Source organism: Choloepus didactylus, chromosome 2 (assembly GCF_015220235.1).
Source record: "Choloepus didactylus isolate mChoDid1 chromosome 2, mChoDid1.pri, whole genome shotgun sequence".
NCBI classification, from domain to species: domain Eukaryota; kingdom Metazoa; phylum Chordata; class Mammalia; order Pilosa; family Megalonychidae; genus Choloepus; species Choloepus didactylus.
This window is the reverse complement of record NC_051308.1, coordinates 140,511,811-140,537,830: the sequence shown is the minus strand read 5'-3', so window position 1 is coordinate 140,537,830 and position 26,020 is coordinate 140,511,811. Positions and strand designations below refer to the sequence as shown.

General features: G+C 36.5%; 1 protein-coding gene across 3 annotated transcripts in view; it reads right to left on the bottom strand.

Annotated features, from left to right (window-relative positions):
* DPH5 (diphthamide biosynthesis 5) overlaps nt 1-11,591 on the bottom strand; it is a 46,914-nt gene extending 35,323 nt beyond the window's left edge. The window contains exons 1-3 of one of the 3 annotated variants that reach the window (XM_037826522.1): nt 11,398-11,591; nt 10,766-10,923; nt 4,988-5,112 (exon numbers count right to left, since the gene is read on the bottom strand). In XM_037826522.1, the coding sequence (XP_037682450.1) occupies nt 4,988-5,112; nt 10,766-10,900 (260 nt within the window). In that variant the 5' untranslated portion in view covers nt 10,901-10,923; nt 11,398-11,591. Of the gene's footprint in view, nt 1-4,987; nt 5,113-10,765; nt 10,924-11,144; nt 11,281-11,397 lie in introns of those variants that run through there. The other 2 variants (XM_037826523.1, XM_037826525.1) reach the window with 2 other exon arrangements.
* Nucleotides 11,592-26,020: the final 14,429 nt, after the last annotated feature.

The following is a 26,020-nucleotide window of genomic DNA, read 5'->3' as shown; positions in this document are numbered from 1 at the left end:
ATACAAACAAGGGGAACCTGTCAACTGGTCAATGCATACTAAGTAGGAAGATCAAGGGCTTTCACCCCATAAGGCAGTTAAATACAGATTAACAAATGCCCACCAGGGAAGACTGTTTTTAATCACACACATAAAATAAAAACTAGTATGAAAAACAATCATTAATATGATTTAGAGTAAGCTTTTAAAAATGATATGAATGCCAGTTGTAAAGAATGTTTTTAATATCACCTTCAAAAGAGATAAAGACTCTTATAAAAGGATAAAGAAAAACTGAATTAGTCATTCGGTGGGTTATCTAAATTGATGAGCAGAAAGGAAAATTGGTTTAAAATCATAACTCTATCACAGTTCATTTAAATGACCAGATGTGGTTGGTGTACCATAAGATTTTAATGACCTGGCAAAGTGATTTAATTTCGTGAAAACTGCCATAAATGTGATTAAGTAATCCCCTTAGATTTCTGCTATGAAAAATTGTGATAAAATTGGTATTTTATCATCATGATTACCAAGTTCATATTGTTTCATGAAAAAGAAAAAAATGATTTGAAACATGGGCTTAAGCCATTGTATTAAAATTAAGCATTCTTTCCAGTCTATAGCTCATGAAAATGCTGCATTCAAGGTAACTGGGAACAGGTATGTGTATAAATACACACACATATCAATATGATTTTGATTAGAGACATGTGCCCAAATATAGTAATAAATCTGTCTCAATAATGTGCCTGTTACTTGAAACTGCTCTAAAGGCAAATTCAAAAGAAGAGGTCCAAAAATGATTTGATCAATGGAATCAATCAAATAAAGCTGACACATTTGAATGTATAGGACTTGGTATGTTTATTTTCAATTTTGTTTTATAATAATATTTGCTTGTGAATATAGTACCACCATATTTGACAAAGATAAGGCTGGTGATACGGAAATCCACTAATGTTTAAGATGATGGTGAAAATCTTGTTCTCATGAACTACTGGAAGCACTGTAATTTTGTACAATCCTTTTGAAAAGTAATTTGACAATATGCTTTATGTGCTAGAACATAAAAGTGTCTACACCTTTTGATTTTCTGATCTCAAATCTTACCATAAGGAAACAATCCAAAATGTAGGACAGGGAAGTAGGAGGAAAGGGAAAGATCATTTACACTAATCTGTACATGGCAGCTTTATTTATAGTGGAGAATAAAATGGTCTAATGATAACAATGGCTGACATTTATTGAACAACTACCAGGTGCCAAACACCGTTCAAATGAAATACATGGAATGGAGGCAATTAAATGACCTACTTTAGGACACAGGAGACAGATGAATAATGGGACATTTCTGTGTATGTCATGAGGGAAAAGGCACATAATATAAGGCTAAAAAATTATTTTTCATTTATTATTAAACATATTTACATTTATTTATATGAATTATCACTTCAGTTACTTAGCATATTGAAATACAGAATGGAATAACAAAACAGAACCATCATGAGAAAGAGTTTAACAAAGAACCTGTTCAATTCCTCCTTATGGGAATATAGAATGTTTAAAACTGTCATCTCTCAAGTGACTGAGTCAGACATACTGTTGCAGTATTTTTTTTTTAGGCATTTACATTCTTTATATGATTAACTTCCTGGAATATTAATATTATTAATTATTAATTATTAATAACCTGGATAAAAGGGCAAAGACAAAACTTACATCAACTGACTTAAGCAATACTTTTAATTATCTTCCTTAAGAATTTAGGGTTAAAGTATTCTTGAAAACCCTAAAGAATACCCTGGGCTCTATCTAAGACTCTAAATGTATTACTCAGTAAGTTTATTTTTCCAGAAACTTAGGGCCTCAAGATTGCTCCTATGCCAGATAAGCCCTGAAACCCATAGGTACCAGTCTCTCCAAGAACATCAACCACTTGCATTTCTCTATCCCAGAAGGTCAACACACCTTTCCAGCAGAAAAAACCTAAAACGGTCATTGCTCAGGTATCCCTGAAAGATTGAGAGAATGATCAAATGAGAAGGAAGAGGTGTAACTGAGAGATTCGGATTGGACAAATGATTAGGACTACTGACTCATTATATAGATACTTCTTTTTAGTTTCTAGTGTTATCAATCAGAATAGCCAGAAGGAAATACCTGATTCCATCATGGCAAGTATATACATCCTAGCCTGCCCTTTTCTCTCCTCTAACAAAATCACTCTTGCCTTTCTAAAATTTATTAAAAGAGTGGTCTTTCAAAAACGTCAATCAGATTGTGATTCATTCCTGCTTAAAATCATCAAAAGATTTATCACTGTACTTAAAATGAGTACTACCTCCCTCGAGTCCCTAAACGGACTGGCTCCTGCCCACCTCTAAACTCTTTTTCATGCCCCTTTCTCTCTCACTCACTATGCTCCAGACACCCTGGTCTTTCAGTTTCTTTGACACATTCTTTCTGTTACCTCTGCTTAGAATACTCTTTCCTCTCGCTATGCCTTTTCATTCTTCAAGTATATGCTTAAATAGTACCACTACTGCAAGGCTTTTCCCTATGATCCTATATAAATAAGTCTTCCTATTATTCCCTACCTTTTCCTTTACAGGTTTATTAACATTTAATATTTTTTTCTTTGTTTGTCAGCTTCCCTCATCCAACTTTAAGCCCTGTTTTACCATCCAGTGTATACACAAAGGAATGCCTGTCACAAGACAGGTGTTGAAAGAACATTTGTGGAATGGATAATGTCAGTCCAAAACATGCCTGGTCTTCCTTTGTGACCTTGGAAAAAAATAATACTCAACAACTCTTTCAATTAATATTTAACTAATGTCTACTAAATGCCAACTATTGCAAAAGAAGCTGGGGACAGCCAACAAATCTAAAGCAAGAGTATATATACACATTAAAAAAATATACTCTAAGGCACTATATGAAAACTAACATGATAATATATGTCACCAGTTAAGAGGAGATGTAACTTCTGGTTGGGGTAATTAGAGAATACATCATGGAGAATGTTATGTTTGAGCTGTGGTTTGGAAGATGGGTAGACTTCTGAGATTCAGAGATAGGGGAAAAGGCATTACAAATGAAGGAAACAATTTGAACAAAGGTGTGAGGTCCAGAAAGCATGCAGATCAGAGAAAAGCAAACAGGGTGGCGTAAGTGTGGGCTTTAATACAAGAGTGGAAAGACGTAAGGAAGAAGGGCAGATTGGACAGTTTTTAATGTCCCATCTTTTTAAAGCTAATAGTTTTCAATTATGAGCCCTGGTTAAGATTTTTGAACTGGGGTTTTACAAATATAAATTTGACCACAGCATGAATAATGAGTTAAGACTCTGTACATTGATCAGGCAAAAGCCTTCTACATTAGATCAGGATTATAATAATAATAACTTGAATTTGGTAGAATGGTGGCAGTCAGACCAGAAAGGAATAAAAGGATAGGAAAAACTTGGCAAAACAAGTCTACAGCAGTGCTTTACAATCTGCAGTGAAAAGCCAATTTTTTTCTAAAGTACGAACAATCTGCAGTGAAAGGCCAATTTTTTTTCTAAAATTCTAAACTGTCATGGAAAAAATAGTTTTGTAAAAATGCAATAAAAATGAATTAGAAAAAGAAAATATAAGTACCAATTTTTTTATTATCAGATTCAACAGACAAAAAATTATTGTTTAAAATTGCTATAAGTTTCTAAATGCTCACTCTCAATTTCTGTACGTATCTCATCATGGACTGGTAACAGCTTGTGGGCTGACACCAGTCTGGAAACCACACTTTGAGTAACACGGATTTACTGGACCTTGTTATTGAATTGGTACCATGAAAGCCAACAGTGTCTCTGAGATCTCTCTCTAGGTGACTATAAGAACTGTGGTACCAACAAGTCAAGGAGTTTGGTATAGGAAAGCGTCACGTAGAAAACATGCGTTTTAGGCAGAATGAGTCAGTTTGATAAGAAAATCCTACCAGAGTCCTAAGACATTTTCAATATAGGATTTTCATAACCTTTAATTTATTTTACTACCCTCTGGTCTAGAAAAGGAAGACAGGTACTGCTAATTTGGAGGAAGCCTGACTTTTACAGAAAATGGCAGAAAAAACAAGCTATTTAAATATATTATAGTGTGTGACTATCCAATGTCATTTAAAACCAAGTATAGTAATGATACACAATCCCTGACACCTCATATCGATATAAACTACTTTCTTCTTGACAAACACACGCACATGTAATTCTATTCTTTTGAAAAACATTCTTGGTGGTGGGCTCACAGTGATTTAGCTGTCTTTATGTTCCTTAAATCTGTGACATAAATCTCGGGTCAACAGCTGGTGACAAAGAACTCTTCCGTTTGGCTTGACATTAAAGATTGATGATGCTTGACTGGTCAAGTAGAAGCCCATCTTTCCGGTAATGGGGAAGACCAGAGCTCCCAAAGGGTGTAAGATTTGAAATCAGGAGCTTAATAAACAAATAAATTCAAGGCAAGTAAAGTGACAGCAGTATTGCCAAATATTAGATGATTAAAAAAAAAAAAAGTCTAGGACAAAGGAAGCAGCAGATGCTTATAATTATTTATAGCAAATTAAAGTATGACTTTTGATAATGTAATACTTATACGTTTTGTATATAATATTTTGTACATAGTATAATGTAATACTATATACATTTTGACAATGTAATACTAACAATGCTAGTTAAAAGTCCTTTAATGTCCTAAGTGACCTTATGAAAGAACAGCAGAACCAATGACACAAACTTCAGCATTGATACTTGATAACTAATGTAGTGATATGATGACAACTTTACGGAGCAGTTTTCTTAATAAACTCAAAGATAATGAAAGTTTAAACTACAAAATTTTAGACAGATCCTAGGTAAGCAGAGTCCTTTATAAGGACTTGGCAGATAAAAGAAGGTTTAAATGTAATAAAATAATTCTTATTGCTTAAAAAAAAATTAAAACTCATAATATCTGTTTTGGCTTACCCAAATGGATCACCAACCACAAGAAACGCAACATCACTGGTATCAGCATCCTTCAAAATATTATCTGCTTCTTGTTCAACTTCTTCTCTATCAGCAAGAATCAATTTTCTTCCATAAAACTCTTCCTAAAGATTCAAATGCAATACCAAAATAAGAGCTAGCAGGTGACCACTTCAACACACACACACAAAACAATCTTTGTCTGAGGCTTGTGCAAATCTTGGCAAGCAGCCAAACACAGATCATTGAATACAACTCATCAATGAGCTACCACTCTACAACATGTTGCAATTAAACTCTGTCTTTGGGGCTATCTTAATATCCCAAGAGGAGGCAGACATCTTAACATCTGAAGCTTTTTGCATTTTAAATCTACCTCTAAATTTAGTTCTTACAGACCAGGCAGAACATTATAGGATGGACAGAGTATATACATATGAGCCTTATTTTAGAAGCATGATGACACATTATTAAACAATAATTTTAAACACACTTCACAATTCAGGTTTTATTAAATCTTCTATGGTAAAATCTATGGGACCCTGGCTAACATAAAAGGCAAAGGCAGCTTCACTGAGTAATAAGAGAAAATTAAGATTGAGCTGTTTACAGAACCAGCAAGCATTCCTATGTAATTCCAGGAAAGACATTTAAAACTGCATTTCCTAGTTCCTGCTAAAAAGGTAAGGGGGATAAAAGAATTCTAAATATATAGCAAGCCTCCATACACATTGCTTTGTGGATTAATCCCCTGAAATTCAAATCTAGAGAACAAACCCAGTAGGCAGACCTTAACTGGAGTGGTAGGATGTAAGTATAAACAGTGAGCTACTGTGTTAGTGGTCGTAATTACAAGTATAAGCTATTATGCAAGATCATGAATTGGATAACCGATTTCCTGTGGAGTAATCTGTAATTCAAATATGGTAAAAGTGAATGCATAGATAAATTATGCTATTTCTTATATACAGAGAAGTCTGCTTTATTCATTAAAAGTTTTAAGGACTGCTGTAGTAGGAGTATCTGGACAATATTTGTCAAACAAATGAGTAAGTTAACAAATGATAAAGCATCCAAAAATAAAGGCTACAGTTTCGACTCTGATGATTATTTCCTAATACTCAACTAGAATCTCTCTCAATTATGTAAAAGATCCCTTCCTCTTCTCTTCATACCTTCTCAAGAGAAAATGTTTCAAAACTCCATACTAACAATGGTGTTTTTTAATACAGTTTTACTGAGATATATTCACATACCCTCCAGTCATCCACAGTGTACAACTATTCAGAGTACCATCATATAGTTGTACATTCATCACCAGAATCAACTTCTGAACATTTTTCTTACTCCAAAAAAATAAATAAAAATAAAAGTAAAAAAGAACACCCAAAACATTCCATCTCCCCCATCCCAACCTATTTTTCATTTAGTTTTTGTCCCCATTTTTCTACTCATCTGTCCATACACTGGATAAAGGGAGTGTGAGCCACGAGGTTTTCACAATCACAGTCACACCCTGCAAGCTACATAGTTAGGCAATTGTCTTCAAGAATCAAGGCTACTGGGCTGCAGTTCAACATTTTGAGGTATTTCCTTCTAGCTATTCCAATACACTAAAAACTAAAAAGGGATATCTATACAGTGCATAAGAATGCCCTCCAGAGTGACCTCTCGACTCCATTTGAAACCTCTCAGCCACTGAAACTTTGTTTCATTTCACTTCCCTCTTTTGGTCAAAGAGATTTTCTCAATCCTATGATGCTGGGCCCAAGCTCATCCTCAGGAGTCATGTCCCACATTGCCAGGGAGATTTATACCCCTGGGAGTCAAGTCCCAGGGGGGAGGGCAGTGAGTTCACCTGCTGCGTGGGCTGAGAGAGAGAGAGAGAGAGCGCCACATCTGCACAACAAAGAGGTTCTCTAGGGTAGATTCTTAGGCACAATTTTAAGTAGGCTCAGCCTCTCCTTTGCAGCAACAAGCTTCACAAGGGTACGCCCCAAGATTGAGGGCTCATCCTACCAAACTGTCAGTCCTCAACGTTTGCGAGAACACCAGTAACAATCCAGGTGGGGAAGTCCAACATTTCCACATTCTTCTCCAGTTCCCCAGGGGTCCCTGCGAATATATCCTCATTCTCTGCCTAGATTACTTTGGGATGTAACAATGGTGTTTTTACAGAAGAAAAACGCTCTTTATTTTCACTTCGTCATGTGTTTTCTTGTGATCATTAATTTCATGTGCTTTACTTTGGTTTTATGAAACCAGAAAACTTAAATATTGCAGAACATTCATATGTGACATGTCTAAGAGAACATACCCATGTTTACTGGAAACTGAAGCAAGCAATGGCCTTTTCTAAATTTTTAAATATTTCTTAAGGACTAAAAGTCATACCACTAGCTTATTGCAAGCAATAAACTTATCCCAGATTTTATAAATGATCTTAAAAAAAAAAACACTCTCAAGAATTCTTACCACGCATCATTCCAAATTTATCACTTCCCCTAACATAAGAAACATTTCATTATCTGTCTAATTAAGACAACAGAATGTTTATTTTAAAAATCTTCTTTAAAGAGAAGCACACAAACATCCCAAAATAATCAAACACCTGGCCCTCTTGAAAAAAAAAAATCTAAAAAAGGAAAGAGAAAGAAATAAGACATTGTTTATTATCCACTTATTTATTTATCCACTTATTTATTTATTCACTCATTCACCAAAAAATTTTTATGCACATCCTCCATGCCAAACTCAATGCTTGGTATTGCGAGACAATGGTGAACAGGACATACATAACCCCCTAGCCTTGTAGGTCATACTGTTTAGTGGCAATTAACCTACCACAATCTATGAAATAGGTATTATTTTTATCTCCATTTTACACATAAGAAACAGAAGCATAAAGTTAAATGACTGTCCAAGGTCATAGAGCTGGGAGAAGCAGAACTTCACAAATCTGCTGCAAATGAGGTGTAGAGAGGTAAAGACCAGTGGTCCCCTCCACTTTCTGTAGGGAAGCTGGAGTCCTGGAGTTAGTCCCCTCTGGCCATGAGCAGCTTCCTCCGTTTACCCTGCAGTGCTTTACAAATATTATCATTTTTTATTTGGACCATGATGTAAAAAAATTTTTTAGTTGAAATGCATCATTTTAAAATATAGCTCAAATTCCATCTTTTCCACAGCATTCCCGGGGAGCCACAGCTTGAAGTGATCTCTCTCATGCCAATTGTAATTATTATTTAGTAATTATTTAACATTTGTGACAGCTTATACGACTTCACTGGTGAAAGTATGAGTGCTGGTTTGGATAAGAACATCTAGGTTCTTCCCACAAATATGAATTTACAGTTGCTCCCATCCACTGCTGTCATGAATTGTTACTTAAATCTCCTATTATTACTTAAGCTATTCAGGGTATAATACAAATGAATCATGAACCATTCAAGCACAAAGATCATTGCCTATACTTGTTTATATAATGCAGATGTGTGTTAGACCAACTAGGCAAATAAGATCAAAATTTGTCCACAGAACATACCCGAAGAAATTCAGATTATATATACCAAATCCAAAATTCTTTCCTAAATTTACCAACTCAAGATTAACTTTTGAATAGAAAACATACAGATAATACTTCCTGTTTGACAATTTGAAAGCAGCTTTCAATAAAAGAGCAGATAAATTACAGACTTCTTTAGCAGCACCTGTGCATGTGTTTTACAAAGTATTATCATTTTGTGATTATCGTTAAAAGAAAGCACACGTCCATTGTAGAAAATGGATTTTTCCAATCTTTTTTTTTTCACTGTGCAGTAGTTATCTATAGTTACTGAGACCAGATTGTATATATAGGTGGGTAAGCACATGCCACATTTTTTTCAAATCAATTTGTTTAAAAAAGAAAGATAAAACAGGAGAGAAGGAAAGGAGAAAGGAACTGGTTGAAGAGAAAGTGGCTCTGAGATTTTACTGGGCAATATAAGGCATGAATTTATTTATTTATACCTTATTTTATTCCAAAAGGATTCATGTAAGGCAGCTGTTGTATGGCAAGATGCTCAGGGAAGAACATGAACTGAGAACGTGGAGGAGGTCATGGAGGAAGACCAATGAAATTTTGTGACAATTATACTTTATATACATATTAACTATCTCTAAGAATACAGAGACACAGTAGAGGTCAAGAGTGGCGGACCTCAATACAGAATGCCTGGTAAAATGAGAAAAGTAATTAGACAATAATCCCATGATTTTACATGTAAAGCATTTTAAACAGTGCACAGTTAAGTGTTCCATAAATGTTAGCAATTACTATTGTGGAGGAAGAGATATTCTAGCACCGTAACAAAATACAAATAATTTACCTCTAGATGAGGTTGGGCCTAGCCCCAGACCTTGACTTTGTAAGTAATAACTCTACCGGTAAGTTTTTGAAAAAAAAAATATTTAAAAAAACTGTAACAACCAAAATTAACATTTGGCAAACACTAAAAATTTACTAAACACTTTCACTAGAGTAACTTAACAAAACCCTATATAATCCTCCAATGTGGTTATTATCTCCATTTGAAAAACAAAGAAATTCAGGTTCCTGGAGAGTTTAGAAATATGTCCATTACGACTACCATTTCTGAACACTTTCGTCCCATTTTACACTTTAAGAAACCAAAGTTAAGGGACTTGTCCAAGGTCACATGTGGGAGAGCTAGGAGGGGCATCTAAGTCCAAACCTTCCTCTATGCAATGCTCTAACACCTTATCCTAAAAAGCTGTTATCTGTCTCTACTCTTACATGATTTTCAGGTTCATTCTAGTTTTTCTTAATCACTGACTAGAGAAGAATATTTCCATCATCTTGAACTTAAGTTATTTTGGTTTCTCCCTAACAGTCATTAGACATAGACATAACTTTTATTTCAATGCATGGCCAATTCAAGTAGCAGGACTTAATTCCTTCCTAAAAATTTTAAAGTAACTGAGACCTTCAGAATTCTCAAGTTGTGAGACTGAGAGGCCAAAATACCTGAACTTCTCTGGTCACCTCTTTGTTTGGAAGATCCTCATGTAGACAAGACAATTCTAAAATCCTCTCCCTCTTTCCATAACATGTCCATAAATCTCTTTGTTAAGGAAATCCCATTTTACTTGGAGTTTGATAATATACCTGAACTTGGCCCTTCTTTTGAAATTTACTGAGCCCTTAAGGAGAGCCAGCTAAATGTATGATACTCCAACAAATCCTATGGTTATTTAGTCTCCATACTCACTAAATACGTACAAGTGTATGGGTCTAAGCCCTATTGGGAGATGTGGATTTAAAGGTAATATCTCTCTGGAAATCATAAAGAAAGGTGATTACCATTCCCTATGGAAATACTTCAAAGTGGGGAAGGTTTCAGCTTTCTGAATATATACCCAACTCATTAAGGCTGCGTCAGCACCTCATTAGCACTCAACTCAGGAAGGATTTCTTGGCTATCTCATGAAATAAGGGATTCTGATAACTATTCCCAGGGGTGTAAAATAACCTTCCTTTTCGATTTACTGGAGAAAGCCATACATTAGATTCTGAAGTGGGACAAAGCACACTTCATTCTCCAAGTCACTTCCTTGGTGTATGGTGTCCATTCTTGTGCTCCTCAGAGCCTTTAAATGCAGGGAGTGTATTTTAAAGGGATTAAATAAGCAGCCTTGAAAATCGTTCTGCTTATTATAATGAAAATCAGATGTTAGACAGCTATCTTTCCAGAAGGCTGGAGAACCTTAAGCACCTACCAGGGCTTCCTTCCCTACAGTCAAGACTGAGGTGTAGGATTCCAAATACACTCTCCTGCAGCGCCTTACAACTTCCAGGCCCTTGACTGTGATGTCCTTGGCATCTCCCAGGCCCAAGCCGATCAGGTAAAGCATTTCAAACACCAAGGAGAGAGATACTGCAGGACGAAGCAAACAAAAAAGACAAGTGTCAGCTGCACTAAGGATTCCTAAAATACAGTGATGAACACGAGGATATAATCCAAAATAGCGCAAAGAGGAGTGACGTGTCTCACTCAAGAGACACGAAGTGAGGTTTGAGAATCTTATTCCACACCTCTTAATTAACGGTTGTAGTAAAGTGCTTTAAACAACCCTCACGCGCTTTCTCACTCTTTACCCAAACTTGGCGCAGCCAGTTACCCGTTGAAAAAAACCGCAGCTGTCTCAATCTTCTCTAAATTCCTAACCGTGACGTTGGCGCTGAGGAAGCGGCCGAAGCTGCGGATTCACAGTGAGTATAGACCCACGCCGCCGGCCTCACATACGCTGCCGCAAAACGCCGGCGCCTTTACTGCACTTTACGACTAACTGGGGGGGGTGGGGATGTAGTCTTAGAGCCGAGAGTCGGGGGTCTTGATTTGACCACGTACTTTCCCGCTGGGATGCAGAGGCAGAGAGGCGAAAGGTCAGTAGGCCAGGGAGCCCCTCTTGTGCCCACAGTCGTGGCCTCCGGAAGGTACCCGACAATCCCCCGACCACCGCTGGCCAATGGCTTAAGCATCCCCGTCCTGAGACTGGGTAAGTGAAGGAGATCCTGGTCGGGGAGGATCGGGACCCGGAATGGGGACGCCGCGCGCAACACGTGGGAGGAGGCGGGGAAAGTGAGGATGCTGCAAGCATTGAGTGCCTCTCCTCCACACGCACGAGCTATGAGAGCGGCGGGTAGGCGGAACTTCCCTCATTTGCTCCGGATTTGCCCAAGTGCACAGATTTCCATTCCTGCCTTCTCACCCTGTTGTAGTTTAACCAGCTTTCTCCCGGGTGAGCTGTCCCATTGGTAAACCCAGTGGTGTGATTCTGATTTCCCAGCGGGGCAGTGACTCTTCGGGTTTGTCCCCAAAACCTTATTCCGGAGTGTCCCAAGCTGAGTGACTGGAATCCGGAGGCATCCTCAGTGTCGGGAAGCCAGGAACCCCCCCTTTTAAAGAGTGTTCAGGGATTTCAGGCCTTAAATGCTGCCAAAGGGGAAATTCTTATAAAGTGGTTGGTTATAGTTCTGATGTTAGAAAGGCTTGTTTTGACCGAAAATGCTCTTCCTAAGGTCAGTAGTGACCTCATCCAAGTTAAAAAGACAGTTTACATTGCTTATCTTGGTGAACATTGTTGATTATTCAGCGTTTTCCTGGTGTTTCTCTGACAGTGCCTTGCGCCTTTTGCCAGACTCCACTTCCTTAGCCTTGGTTTATGTTTTCTTCCCAGGTTCCAACCACCTTTTACACTTCTCATTCTGTACACTCTTTGTGGCTTATTCTATCTCCTTCATTACCAAGATCCGTTTTCACACCATGTGCAAAATATTGACTCAGGAATGGATAATAAACCTAAATGGAAAACCTGAAATTATAAAAGTTCCAGAAGAAAACAGAGATTTCTTAGATGGTGTCTGACACCAAAAGCATCATCCATAAAAGAAAAAATTGATAACTTAGACTGCCACAAAATAAAAGCTTATGCTCTTCAAAAGATGCTTTGAAGAAAATGAAAAGACAAGCCACCCACTGGGAGAAAATATTTTCAAAGTATATATCTGATAAAAAGGACTTGTTTCCGGAATATATAAAGAACTCTCAAAACTCAAGGATAAGAAAACTCAATTAAAAAAAGACAAAAAGAAATGGACAAAAGATTTGAACAGTCACTTCACCAAAGGTTTATGAGTGGCGAATAAGCGTTTGAAAGATACTCAACATTATTAGACATAGGGAAATGAAAATTAAAACCACAATGTTGAAAATTAAAACCACAATGAAATACTACCACACACCTATTAGAATGTCTAAAATTAAAAAAGAAAAACTGACTATTCACCCCTAATTTTATTATTTTTAGTGAATATTAGAATATTTTTGTTGACTCTCATTTTAATCTCTCATTCAGACTTCTCCTTCAGCCTTTTATAGTTAACTTTCTGCTGAATATTTTCACCTAGATAACTCATGACCCAGAGGCATGTCAAATTCTGTATATCCAAAGCTGAATCCATCACCTTCCCTTTCAACTTGACTTTTCCTTCTGTATAATCTACTTTGGTTGGGAGGTGTCATCATCCATAGACAGACACCTGGGAGTCAGCCCCACATCAAATCTGTCATGTCTGCCCATCTTCACAATAGAAACTATACTTCTACCACCACCCTGGTTCAGGTCCTCATTCTCTCATTCCTGGAGGTGGTCAACATGTCTCCCTTACATTCATCCTTTTCTCAGGGGCCGGATAGATCTAGCTAAGACAATCTGAAAATGTCACTCCCCTATTAAAAAATGCTTTTAAGACCAAGAGAAAATCCAGATGCTTTAACATATTCTACAAGACTATCCTTGGGGTGGCCACTGCCTACCTCTTCAGCCTCTCTCCACTCTACACCTTGAGCTTTATCTCTAGCTTATAGTTCTCTGCCCACTGTGTGCTGCGTTGTGCCTCTATGCCTTTAGTCAGGCTGCCGCCTTGGCGTGGAATACCCTCACCTATTCTCTACCAACTAGGTTACTGCTACTTGTTCTTTAAGACTAAGCTCAGACAGCCACCCCAGAGAACCACAAGTCCCAAGCTAGTGCTTGGGCATATACTTATCATTCAGTTTAAGCGTTTGTGTAATTGTCTGTGTGTCTTCTTTACCAAACCATGAATTTCATGGAGTCAGGGTCTATGTCTTATTCATATTCCTATCCCTAAGGCTTTGCACAGTGCCTGACACATAGTAGATATTAAAGAAATAGCTGAGCAATTTCTTTGGAGTTATATATTTCTATCTTTATGAAATGCAGAGAGTGGTATGTTTTAGATAACTATCCAAAAGTTATTGATGGAATATCAAAGATAAACATGGCCTCGCCTATGCCACTTTAGAAGCTCATTTATGTTGAAAGGTTTATGACACATATCATATATACATTATATGCACACTGTTGAGTAGGTAAACACATTTTCCAGTGTACTGGAATTGTTTATGGTTGGTTTGGTTTAGTTTTCAGATCTTGGAATAATTTCAGGCTCAAAGTAAAAGGAGATTGCTAAATATAATAATTAAGTAATCCAAAGGAAGATATACTTTACCTCTGTTCAGAATAAATCTGCATGGAAAATGAAGTTATGTGGGTAGGCAAAGAATTGAACTATTGCTTGTTTATATTTTTAGATGCAGAAATAATTACACTCTTCAAAGTTCTGCCAGAGGAACTTAATTTCATTGTATAATTCTTTAACAAACAAATCTTCCTACCTGCCTTCACTTCTCAATAGATGTGCAGGTTTGGATGTATTATGTCCCCCAGAATGACATGTTCTTTAATGCAATCTTGTGGGGGCAAATGTATTAGTGTTGATTAGATCAGAATCCTTTCACTGGATAATTTCCATGAAGATATGGACTCTGCCCATTCAGGGTAGGTCTTGATTTAATCACTGGAGTCCTATAAAAGAGCTGACAAACAGAAGGACCAGAGAGCAGCTCAGAGAGACATTCTGGAGACAGCCGCTGAAAGCAGACGTTTGCTGAAACTTAGGAGATGCTAGCCCAGAGTTTGCTCCAGAGAAGCTAAGAGAGGCTAAATGTCCTAAGAGCAACATTTTGAAGAATGCACAGGAGCTAAGAGCTGGAACACAACCCAGAATCAGCAGTTACCAGCCACGTGCCTTCCTAGCTAACAGAGGTTTTCCAGATGCCATTGGCCTTCCTTCGGTGAATGTACAGTCATGTTGATGCCTTAATTTGGACATTTTCATGGCATTCAGACTGTAAATTTGTAACCAAATAAACCCCCTTTATAAAAGCCAATCCATTTCTGGTATTTTGCGTAAACGGCAGCAGTAGCAAACTGGAACAATAGGGGTGCACATTTTTAGACATTTTCGGAGGTATACAAATAATGGAAAGGGGATATGGTAATTTTTTTTTCTCCCCAGCTCTACAAATATAAGAGGCAAGGTCTTGCTTAGTCCTTTTTTTTACAGAATTATTCTGTGGGATTTTGCCATTTAAAACATTCTAATGTGATTGCATTTTTCCCCAACAATTTATTATGAAAAATTTCAAACTCATAGAAAAGTTGAAACAGTTTTACAGTAACATCCATATAGCCACCTCCTAGATTCTACAGTTGTTAACATTTTGCTATGTTTGCTTTATCATATATCTATCCATCCAGCTAGTCATATTATTTTTTGGTGCATTTTCAAGGAAGTTGCAGACATCAGTATATATGTGATTACATTTTGCTTGAAAGATAAACCCTTCATTTAGGTAGCAGATTAATAAATATGCCTAAGGATATAGCTGATTAAATGATAGTTCTTCCCCCAACTTAGGCAGAGCTGTGATAATTTTGTTTTTAAGCAACATTGTGGTGTATTTGAATGATAATGAAAGCAATTAATCAAAGTAGATATTTATTTATTATGTTCTAGCAAATTTGAGAGTCTTATACCTACCAGAAAAAAGATGAAAATAGTAACAGAGAAACAAAAAAAGGCTGAAGTAAAAGCCTTTTTAGTTTAAAGAATAAGAAGGATAGTTGAGACCCAGAGACTTCTCTACTTCATATTCCTGCATTCAGGTAGGACGATACTGAATAATCCCTTAGGGTGAACATTTATACTTTCCTTAAAAGATCTTTAATATGTTTTTATAACCTTTGTCAGCAACTCATTTTTAATACCCTCACTGTCAGAAAGTCTTCTTTGAATCTTGTCTGAGGCCTTCAGGCAATAGTCATAAAATATGAGAGAGATATATAGACAGCCATGAGATTAATACCATGCCTTTTCCATTCTATTGACTTAAATACATCATACAGTACTTGTATTTTAAGATGATAACAAAATAGTTGAGACACTGCATTACATTTTGAACAAATTATAATCACCCTGTATCTAAAGAAGTGTTCCTTCACTTTTCCTATTTGAGCTCATTGTTTGTCTATTGAAAAAGAAGAAAGGCTAAAAACTTCATCTGACCTTAATGTCAGTAGAGAATATTATTTTACACTGAAACTGGCCTTTTAACCTACATGTTCCCAGGGATTGTCTTTGTTAGAGGAAATCTTGATTAATATTTGTAGAGCTTTACAGACCCTGATTGATTGATAGTCATTATTTTCTAACAATTCACAAATAAGTGATAATTAAAGATAGCATTGCTTTAGGAAAAGGAGCTATATACCAAGGGTAAGAAGAGATTTGAAGTTACTTTATTGTGCATTGAGTTACTTAGGAAAAAGAGCCACAGTTTTCTTTATTCAAGGATCTTATTTACTCATCTACATTTTTACATTAATTATGTGATAATGTAAAAGATGTATAAATAGTAAAAAACAAAAACTTCCCCAAATCTGGAGCCATTTACTGTGAAAAGTACAGGAATTTTTATTGTTGTCATTAACCCCAGCTTAATAGATAAAGTAGGAGAGTAAGCATGCAGACTGACTAAGGAAGTCTTCTGGAGCCCTGTTTTTTGTGTAAAATAGCTCCCCAGGATGTTCCCTTTGTGTTTGTATGTGTATATGTGTGTTTAAACTTTTTTTTTCTCTTTCTATTCCTTTTTTATACTTGGTAGTTCCTTTTTCCAAAGTCCATTGCTAAAAAGGTAGAATTAGGGATAATGTATTTTCACTTTCTGTGTTCTTTTAAGATTTAATTAGGAAACCATATCTAAATTAGTCGAGATTTGGTGGGAGAAGATGGGAATTCCCTTTCACTCAAAAGCCAAAGTTCTTAAAAGTGATCTGTCACACTCTACATTAGCCACACACCCACTACACCACTCCTCGACCTCTCTGACCTCATCTCTATTCTCTTCTCCCGGATTCCCCTCAGATATCCGTATGCCTTTGACCCCACCTCCTTGAAGTCTTTACCCAAAGTTCACCTCCACAATGAGGTCTCAGCTGGCTACCCAAATAAATCTGCAACTAACATTTTCAATCACTTCATTTCTCTGTGCCCCCATAGCACCGTCCAGTGTCTAACATAATGCTATAATTTATTTAGTATGTTTATTTTTATTGTCTGTCTTCTCCCACTAGAATGTAATTACCACAAGTCTAGGGCCTGTTTATTATTATTTTTTAAATCTATTTACCGATGTTTACTAAGTACCTACAACAATGTTTGGCACATAGTAGATACACAATAAGAATATGCTGAATGCACGAATATATGTCTGTGTATGACATGCATATTATATATAATTGTAAATTCAAGGTTAATTGTAAATAAATGACTTGAAGGGAAGAACTGTGCAGAGGGAAATGAACAAAAGCTCAAATTTTGGTGTCAGTCAGGCCTTGGTTTAAGTCTAGGCTTTCCACTCAGTAGTGTGTATAACCTTTCTAGACCTCAGTGCCTCATCTGTTAATTGTAGATAGTAATATTACTATCTATCCCTCACAAAAGTATTATGAAGATAAAGGAGAAAATATATATAAGGGGCTTAGCATAGTGCCAGACAAACAGTAAAGACTCAGTAAACCTTGGCAGATATAAATATAGAGCTTGAAATTAATTTAATAGTTATCCACAGTGTCCATTAAATTATAATGTGACAGTCAGCCCCATTAACCCCATCTAGGTTGGTCCTCATTTCTTTTCCCCATTTGCAAAAGTTCCATGAAATCATTTATATGTTCAGTAATTACAGATTAATCCTCTAGATACAGTATTTTATTGATTCGCAAAGTGAAGTCAAATTAATTAAACATTATTATTATACTCTGAGGTACACCTTCAGAAAAAAACTTTGTATTTCTGTCGTTCAGTACTGAAACTTGGTTCAATACAACACTGTAAACTTGGTTGGTACCAAAGAAATGTTGCCTGGCAGTTTGTTAAAACTTAAAGTAAAAGATGGTTTATATGTAAATGGACTTTGCTTCTTGGTATTTTAGTGAACAAAATCTGCTTGTTAGCAGAAAAAATAATGTTCATTTGGGATCTCAAAGTAAAATTTGTGTTTTTTTTTCCTTATTTTTAAATGTCCAGCAACAATAGAAAGGATAAATTAATTGTGGTATGTTAATACAGTACTATACAGCAATGAAGAAGAATGAACCACTGCTACACGAAACCATTTTCCCCGCCAATAAAAGAATGCTTTCAGCTGGATGATTTCTAAGATACATTGAAAGATTAAGTAACTTTCTTCTGTAGAAGCAGTGGGTTAGATGGAAAGAACACTAGATCAGGATCCACCAAGGTAGGCTCTTTGCACTTGTGGGCACTTGCTTTGTTTTGTGGTTTCAAACGCTGTTAATCTCCTCTTCTTCCTTTCGTACCCTTCCCCCTTTAACAGATTTTGATATGAAACATTAAGCAAAAAGTAATTCCTTAAGCCTGGAAATTAGTGTAACCAGAATATAATTTTTTAAAAAAACCTTCAGGTTTTTATTAATAATAATATTATTTTTAAATGTGTTCACCTTGAATTAATCTTTAGATTTAATACTTTGGTCATTTATGTTACTTACAGATAGTGATTTTTTTTTTTCATGGTAACCCTAGAAACTTTAAACCAAAATTAAGCCCCAATCTATATCAAGTTGCAGCATTTCCACAGACTTATTTTTCTTGGAGTGGACTCAGGTTTCTATTTTCAAAATCCTGGGCAAGCATAGGATGTGATTCACCCTAACTTAATCTTGCAACTTGCATCATTATTTATTCAGTTTTCTGTTATCTGTGCTCCTGTCTGGCCTCCCTATGTTTCTCAGTAATAGGGTTCCTTGTCTTGTACCTAGTTCCTCAGGACCTACATCTTTGCCTTGTTATTTCAAAAGATTGAACTTTATATCACATTCACATTCTTCTGGGAGAGTTCATGCCCTCAGCCTCATTTTCCCATGAATGAATTCCCTTTGCAGAGCTAGACTCTCCCACAAAGCCAGGCACTCACCTTTCTGAAACTGCCAGAGTCATTGAGTACTTGTGAACAGTTGTGCACTGCACAACTTTATGAGGTGCCAGTCACATAGATTACTACATAAAATCTGCTCAACTGCAACCTTGTAGCTCAGTGACCAGTTGCCTATTTCTTGGACTATTATGGGTCACCTGCTGTGCTCCTACTTGGATAGTTCCTGGATCTTATGTAACTTGTTTGTTTTTGTTTTGGTTTTTAACTAGTAATACATGCAGTATGTTGCCTGGTGTAGCAGCTTTAAAGAGTGGGCTTCAGTAGACAAAATGTGCTGAGATTCTTGACCTATAACCAATGACTGTAGTCTTCAGTTTCTTGAATTATTTTATTTCACCTGCTTTGTTCTTGCTTCTGGTTAAATTTTCTGAGCTTTCAAGGTCATCCACCTTGCTGATTGTCACAGCTATGTCCTTGTTTTTTTGCTCTTTCAGCTTGAAGCACAGTTTAGTTTCTTGTGTATTTTATCCTTATTTTTCTTTTCTTGGTTAGATTTTGCCTCATTTAATTTATTTGGGGGTTGGGTCTTGGCTCATGAACAAGCTTGGGTACTGTCTGTTCCTTTGCCCCATGGACAGTGATATGGCTTTATTCCCACCTTATATCCATGTTCTTATTGCTTCATGTTCAGATTCCTGGCCTTGGTCAAATGTCTTTGCTGCTAAAATTATTAATTAGGCTTTTATCTCTACTAAGCGTTCCCCAGAGAAACAGAATTGATGGGATATAAGAGATTTATTATAAGAATTGGTTCACACAGCCATGGAGATTGGCAAGTCTGGATTCTGTAAGGTAGTCCACAAGCTGGAAATCCAAGAAAGTGAAGTTGTATTACCCAGGAGAAGCTAGCTGCCTAAAGTAAAGGCTGAAATTCTTTCTGACTTCTGAAATCCTCAGTTCTCACTTTAAGACTTCCAACTGGTTAGATGAGGTGACTCCCCTTATCTCTGAGGGCATGTTTGGGAAGTCACCAACATGCCTAGCTGCCATCTCCAAGTCCTCGGCCTACCCACACTCCCTCCCTTTTCTGTTCTGTGCATATGTTTCATTATGTTTGCATTCTGCAGCCCTGGGGAAGATGTTAGTTCTAAGGGAATGAACTGACCATACCTTAAACCATAAACTAGGAACAAGAAGTTCCAGCTGCTTATCAGGGTGGGAAGTTGCAGTAGAAGGGCCCCCTCCCCCTGGGTATATAAATACCTACTCTTGGGTAGTGCAGGCTTTTCTCCTCTCAGATGGGAAGTAGAGCATGCGGAGCTGCTGTCTACCAACCCTGACCCGAGCAGTTGTCCTCACCAGGAGACCGGCCACAATTTCTTCTCCTGCCCTTTTGGACCCTTTGTGCTATGTAAGTAAAAGGCTGTCGTTTGCTGAAAGTTTCTGTTGTGCCTGAGCCTGTGTTCACACGACACGTCATATAGCAACTTGCTCCACTGGGCAGTCTCCTTTGTTGATTGTGGATGCTATCAAGTGAATAATGATGTGAATCCATCTACAAAATACCCGAACAGTAACAATCAGACCAGTGCTTGCTTGAAACAATTGGATACCGTAATCTAATCAAGCTGACACATTAAATTGACCATCACAGTTACCCAGTGCTTAAGGAAAAACAAATTTATATAGAGAAAATTAGATCTATGGAAGTAAGGAATCTGGTATACAGGGAACCAGTTGCAGAGGCTTGATGTCTGTCTTACACTCTTATTGCCTGGGAAAATCAGACCTTTATAAGTAGACTTCAGTTCAAGCAAAGTGAGATGACAGACATTTGAAGTTCAGGCTTTGATACATGTTTTCCATGGACCGTTTATTATAAATTATTGTAAAAGCTCCCTACTCACTAAATATATGTGATGGTTAAGACTTCAGAAGGCAGACACCAGAAGGCAAGGACATTTTAAGTACTAGGAGTGCAGAAGAATGCAGACTATATTAGGAATGTAATCACTGCCATGGACTGGAGGATAAAAGATATGCATTTAATGAGCATTTAATTGGTTCCCATGATATGCCAGAATAGGCTAGAAATTGGAAATATAGAAAAATACATGGTATGTGGAGAGACAAATCAATAAAACCGTTACCAGTGTTAAACAAAAAATGCAGTAACAGAGCTAAGCTAAGGGCTTCAGGGCACTTAGAAGGGGCAACTAACTGACACTATAGAAAGGAACAAAGTTCCAGTGGGAGGTGGGCAGTATCAGAGAAGAAACCTTAAAAGAGATGGTGTTGGCCTCTTTTGAATGCTGAATGACAGTTATCTAGGCAAAGAAAGACATAATAATATTGCACTCAGATAAAAGAATGTGTAAAGGCAGAGAAGCATTGAAGGGTACTGTGCTTTAGGAGGACTGGGAGCTCAGTGGCACAGTGTGTCATTGTGTTCAAAGTGAAGAGAAGTTGGCAGAGTTCAGATCATGAAGGGCTTCGTATGCCATGCTAAAGAGTTTGAATTTTTTCATGAAGGCAATAAGGAGCTCTTAAAGAATTTTAAGCAGGAAAGTGATAGAATCTGATTGTGGTTTTTTAGAAAGAGCACTTGTACAGAGAAGAAGATGGATGGAAGGAAGATGAGAATATAGGCAAAGCAGTTAAGAGTGAGGGAGGGTTCTAGTATGGCAGAAGTATAATAAAAAGGATTTGGCATCTAATTGTTTGGAGAGCAGAGAGACAAATTACAGAAATTGACTCAGTTACAATCTTAAGATGAGTTTGAGGGTTACTTATGTGTTAAAGTTTGATCATGTTGAATTTGAGATGCCTTTGCTGGAATGTCCACAGAGATGTTTGCACATGAGAAGTGCTAATTTGTAGTTCAGCGAAAAGGTGAGAAACCTGTATTTGGAGATCATCCACATAAACATAATGCCAAAAAAACATAAAGGAAGATGAACATCTGTGGAATAAAAAGAAGAAAGAAGATTATGAAGACACACTTTGGGAATGCCTGCATTTATACCTACTTTTCCTGGAAGAGCTGACAACAAAAAAGCCAGAAGATACTGTTTGTGCCACTGCCATTCTATTTCTCAGCGTTGTGCCTTCCACTTGGAATATTCCTTGCCTACTTTATCCCATAGGAATCTTATCCTTTAAGTTCTAATTCAGAAGCCTCTCATCCATGATGTTTTCCTACCTCACCTCAGCTGAAACTTCTTTCCTTTCTCCCTCCTTTAATTTCCTATATTTTATTACTATAGCATGTTATTTCTCTAGTTAGAATACAGATTTTAAGGGCAAGGGCAATGTTTTATTAATCTTTATAGTTTCCACGGCACTTATCATTGCTTTGCACATAATAGATGCTAAATAGATATTTGTGGGATGTCTTGGTGAAGGTACTACTTAAGAGCAGTCAAGTAAAGATATGCTTAATGGAGCAGAGAGGGGGGAGTCTAGAAACAGGGAAGTGATTTGATATACTCTTGCAGTGATCTACACATGAAGTGATAATCAATCTTGAGTATACTTAATGAAAAAATGAGTAGAGATGTTTTGATTCTATAAATCAATGTGGATGGCCATAAACATAAAATGGAGAGGGGAGGGCTGGGATTGATTAAAACCTGACTGTGATCCAAATTGGATCCAGCTTCTTAGAAGTTTATGTCTAATGTCAAAAAATAAAAATAAGTTCAGATCCAAATTAATAATATTCTGCATTCAGTTTAATCATGTTTAAAACCACAAAGAAATGGATGCTAGAAAAGTCTTTCTAAGGCTATCATAACATTTGATTACTATAAACATAATCTCCATTTTATGGTGAAATTTCAATAAAACCAGATTTTTCTTTCATTTTCTAACCTGTTGAACACAAAAATAAATAGGCACGGAGAATTGAGATTAATATTCATCTCTGTAAATCATTTGAAATACTGTACCACTCCCTCCTGTGTCTGCTCTTCCCCCCAAAAAAGGTGTCTGAGAGCTGAAATTACTTATTTTTGTAGAGATCATATTTTTGACAGATTATTGTATATTCATGAGTGTCCCTCACTTGCAGAGATTTAGTTTAATTCCTCACACAGCTAATTTGAAACCCTGCAGTACCTAGTTGGCCTTAATTGTGTCAGGTTCAATCCAGCAAATATTTGGTCAACAAAAATTTTTGCTTGTCTGTCATGCATAGGGCTATGTATTTTGCACTCTAAGGGATAAAGAGAAGCATAAGTTACTATCTGTATCCTCTAGAGATTATGGTCAAGTGGGGAAGACAGCATAAATAGCTATGCTATAGGGTAACCCTAACATATAGTGATGTGATGTATACTATAATAAAGGGACAAACAGTATAGCAGGAGAACAGGAAAAATAAATTAATTAAACTGGATTCTGCTGTAATAGCTTGGTCTAATTCTCTTCTCTTTATAATATCTAGGTGACACATGGGAGCTCTTTCTGGATACATGATGGTTTAGAAGACTGGTCACCAGAAAACTAGAGTTTATTTATGTCATGATTTGGGAGGACTGTATTGATGGTATATTGTCCATGGAGCCCAACTTGCTTCAGATGGGACAGCATTACATATAGACCCCAGCCTTGCAAACATGTAAACTAGATTTTTCAGAATGAGAATACCAATTTCTTAGCAATGGACAAATACTATTTACGTTTACCTGTTTCTGATATATAAAAAACTGGCTGCCTACTTACTGACTTTTATTGGGGTTTGAGGAGAGGTGATGAATGTGTATTCCTAATTGATATCTGAAAGAAGTGATCACTTCTTTCTTCTTTCAGATATCAATTTGATATCTTTCAGATATCAATTTGAGGTTACTTGACGAGCATAAAAGCTGATCAGGTAAGTGGCTATAATTACCTAGATTCTGGGAAGAGCCAAAGAAATATCTGTCTTCTGCAACAGCAAACTAATTAACAGAGTTCTTGTGAGCCCCATATCCATAAATTTCCCTTTCTGAACTGTTTTATGTTTCATATTGATGTATTTTTTTCTATACAATAAAAGCGCTGATTAAGCTACAGTCCAATTGCTGTTCCTGAGGGCCTGGAAGTATAGATGTATTTGACAGCGCTTCCTAGGTTTATCCCTTTATCACAGTCTATATATTAAGTTTTGATGTTTATAATTAAGGTCTCAGATTTTCTGATTTCCCTAGAACTTTAAACCTCCAACACTTTGAAAATTTATAAGTTAAGGAAATGGTAGAGAACACAGTGTTTTTAGGTAGTGTGAATAAAAATCACTTGTGATTGGAGGAATTCTGTTTCTAGCAGAATGGCAAAATACTATGAATAACTCTCCTCCTGAAAATGGCAACAGATGCTGGATAAAATGTGTAACTGAGCTGACAAGAAATTAAGGAATTCAGAGTCTAGAAGCAAAGTGCATACAGAGCTCCAAAGAGATAAGTTAGCACTCAAGCTTTGTCCTAGAGATTTGTGCAAAACCCTTTGGACCCTGAGTTCAGTTTGCACAACTCAGGCCACTGAGGACAGAGATGAAGTTCTCTGTCCAAAGTTGGACAGTTGGGCCAGAGACCTCTGTGTAAAGAGATTATATCCAAAGGGTATACCTTCAGTGAACTACTGTAAAAAAAACTAGTTTTTAGTGAACTAGAAATAAACCTGCTCTGCAAAAGGGAACGGTATGGAACATTAACAAAAACTGAACTTTAGGAAAAACTTAACTTTCCAGAGGTCTGCACACTATAGCCTTGAGGCCAAATCCACCTGCTGCTTATTTTTGTAGAGCCAAGTGCTAAGAATGTTTTTTTTATTTTTAAATGGTTGAAAACAATGAAAAGGAGAATAGTATTTCATGACATGAAAATTATGTATGAAATTCAAAATTCAGTGTCCATAAATAAAGTCTTATTTTCATTCATTCACTATTGCTAGGGCTGCCTTCGCACTATGAAGGCAAAATTGAATAGTTGCAACACAGACCATAATGCCCTAAAGTCTCAAGTATTTACTGTCTGGCCCTTTATAGAAAAATTTGCCAACCTCTGGTGTGGCATTTATAATTATTCGAAATTGTTTGAGCTTTTCTCAGGTGTATTTCATAACTCCCACCTATGTGATACTACCAACCCATTTGATATTCCTTTGTTTAAATAATAGATTCAACATAAACAATAGTATAGTGGGTTGTAAAGTTAAAGAAACAGAACTTTACTTCAATTCTGACCTGTGTGACTGCTTTGAATTTATATTTGTGTTTAAAACTTAAAACAGTGAAACAATGCAATGCAAATTGCAAGGCATATTATGTTTGTTCAGGGCAAAATTTAGTTTATGAATGAAATATTTTACTGAATTTTAATATCTTTAAAATTGAAATATATTATTTATTGTTAATTTTTTAAAACTAAAGAACAAATCAAGAAAATAATGATTATTACTATTTCATTATTGACTCATTATTGAAAACAATTTTGTCCCATAGAGAACGGGAGAGTGTTAAAAAAAAAAAAGTGATCCATTCCAGGTACAAAATGTGCTAGGTACTTCACTACTACTGCTGGTTTCTAATGGGCCTCAGTGCTCCTACTCTTACCTCCTATACAGTCCATTCTCAACAAAGAGCCGGAGTAATCTTAATATGTGAGTCAGATTATATCACTTCCTACTTCTAACTCATCAGCGGGCTCCTCTGGCCAATTAAAACACCCTATATTATAAGGCCCCGCTAACTTCTTTTATCTCATCTCATATGCTTTGCCCCCAGGTAAACTATACTATTGCAATGGCATTTCTGCATCTGAAAACACCACATTGGTTTCTACCTAATGTTCAGAACAGTCTAAAAGCATTTAAAGCATTGCTATTAAGCTATGGATATAAAGGAAAGGGGAAGTCATGCTAATGCATAGAGCGCTATTGTCTTAAGTATATTTGGTGATAATTTGGAGAAGAAATTGGATATACTAATATTTTTAAACAGTATTTTGTTAAATACATGATAGATGTAATAAGTTCCTAGGCCAAAGAAAAATGCTTTTTGAGAAATATACTGATTCAAGACCAGAAGTAAGAGCTGCATATGTAATAGTTAATGATAGAAAAAAATGAATGAAATTATTTAACCTGGAAAGACTGTGCATGGCAA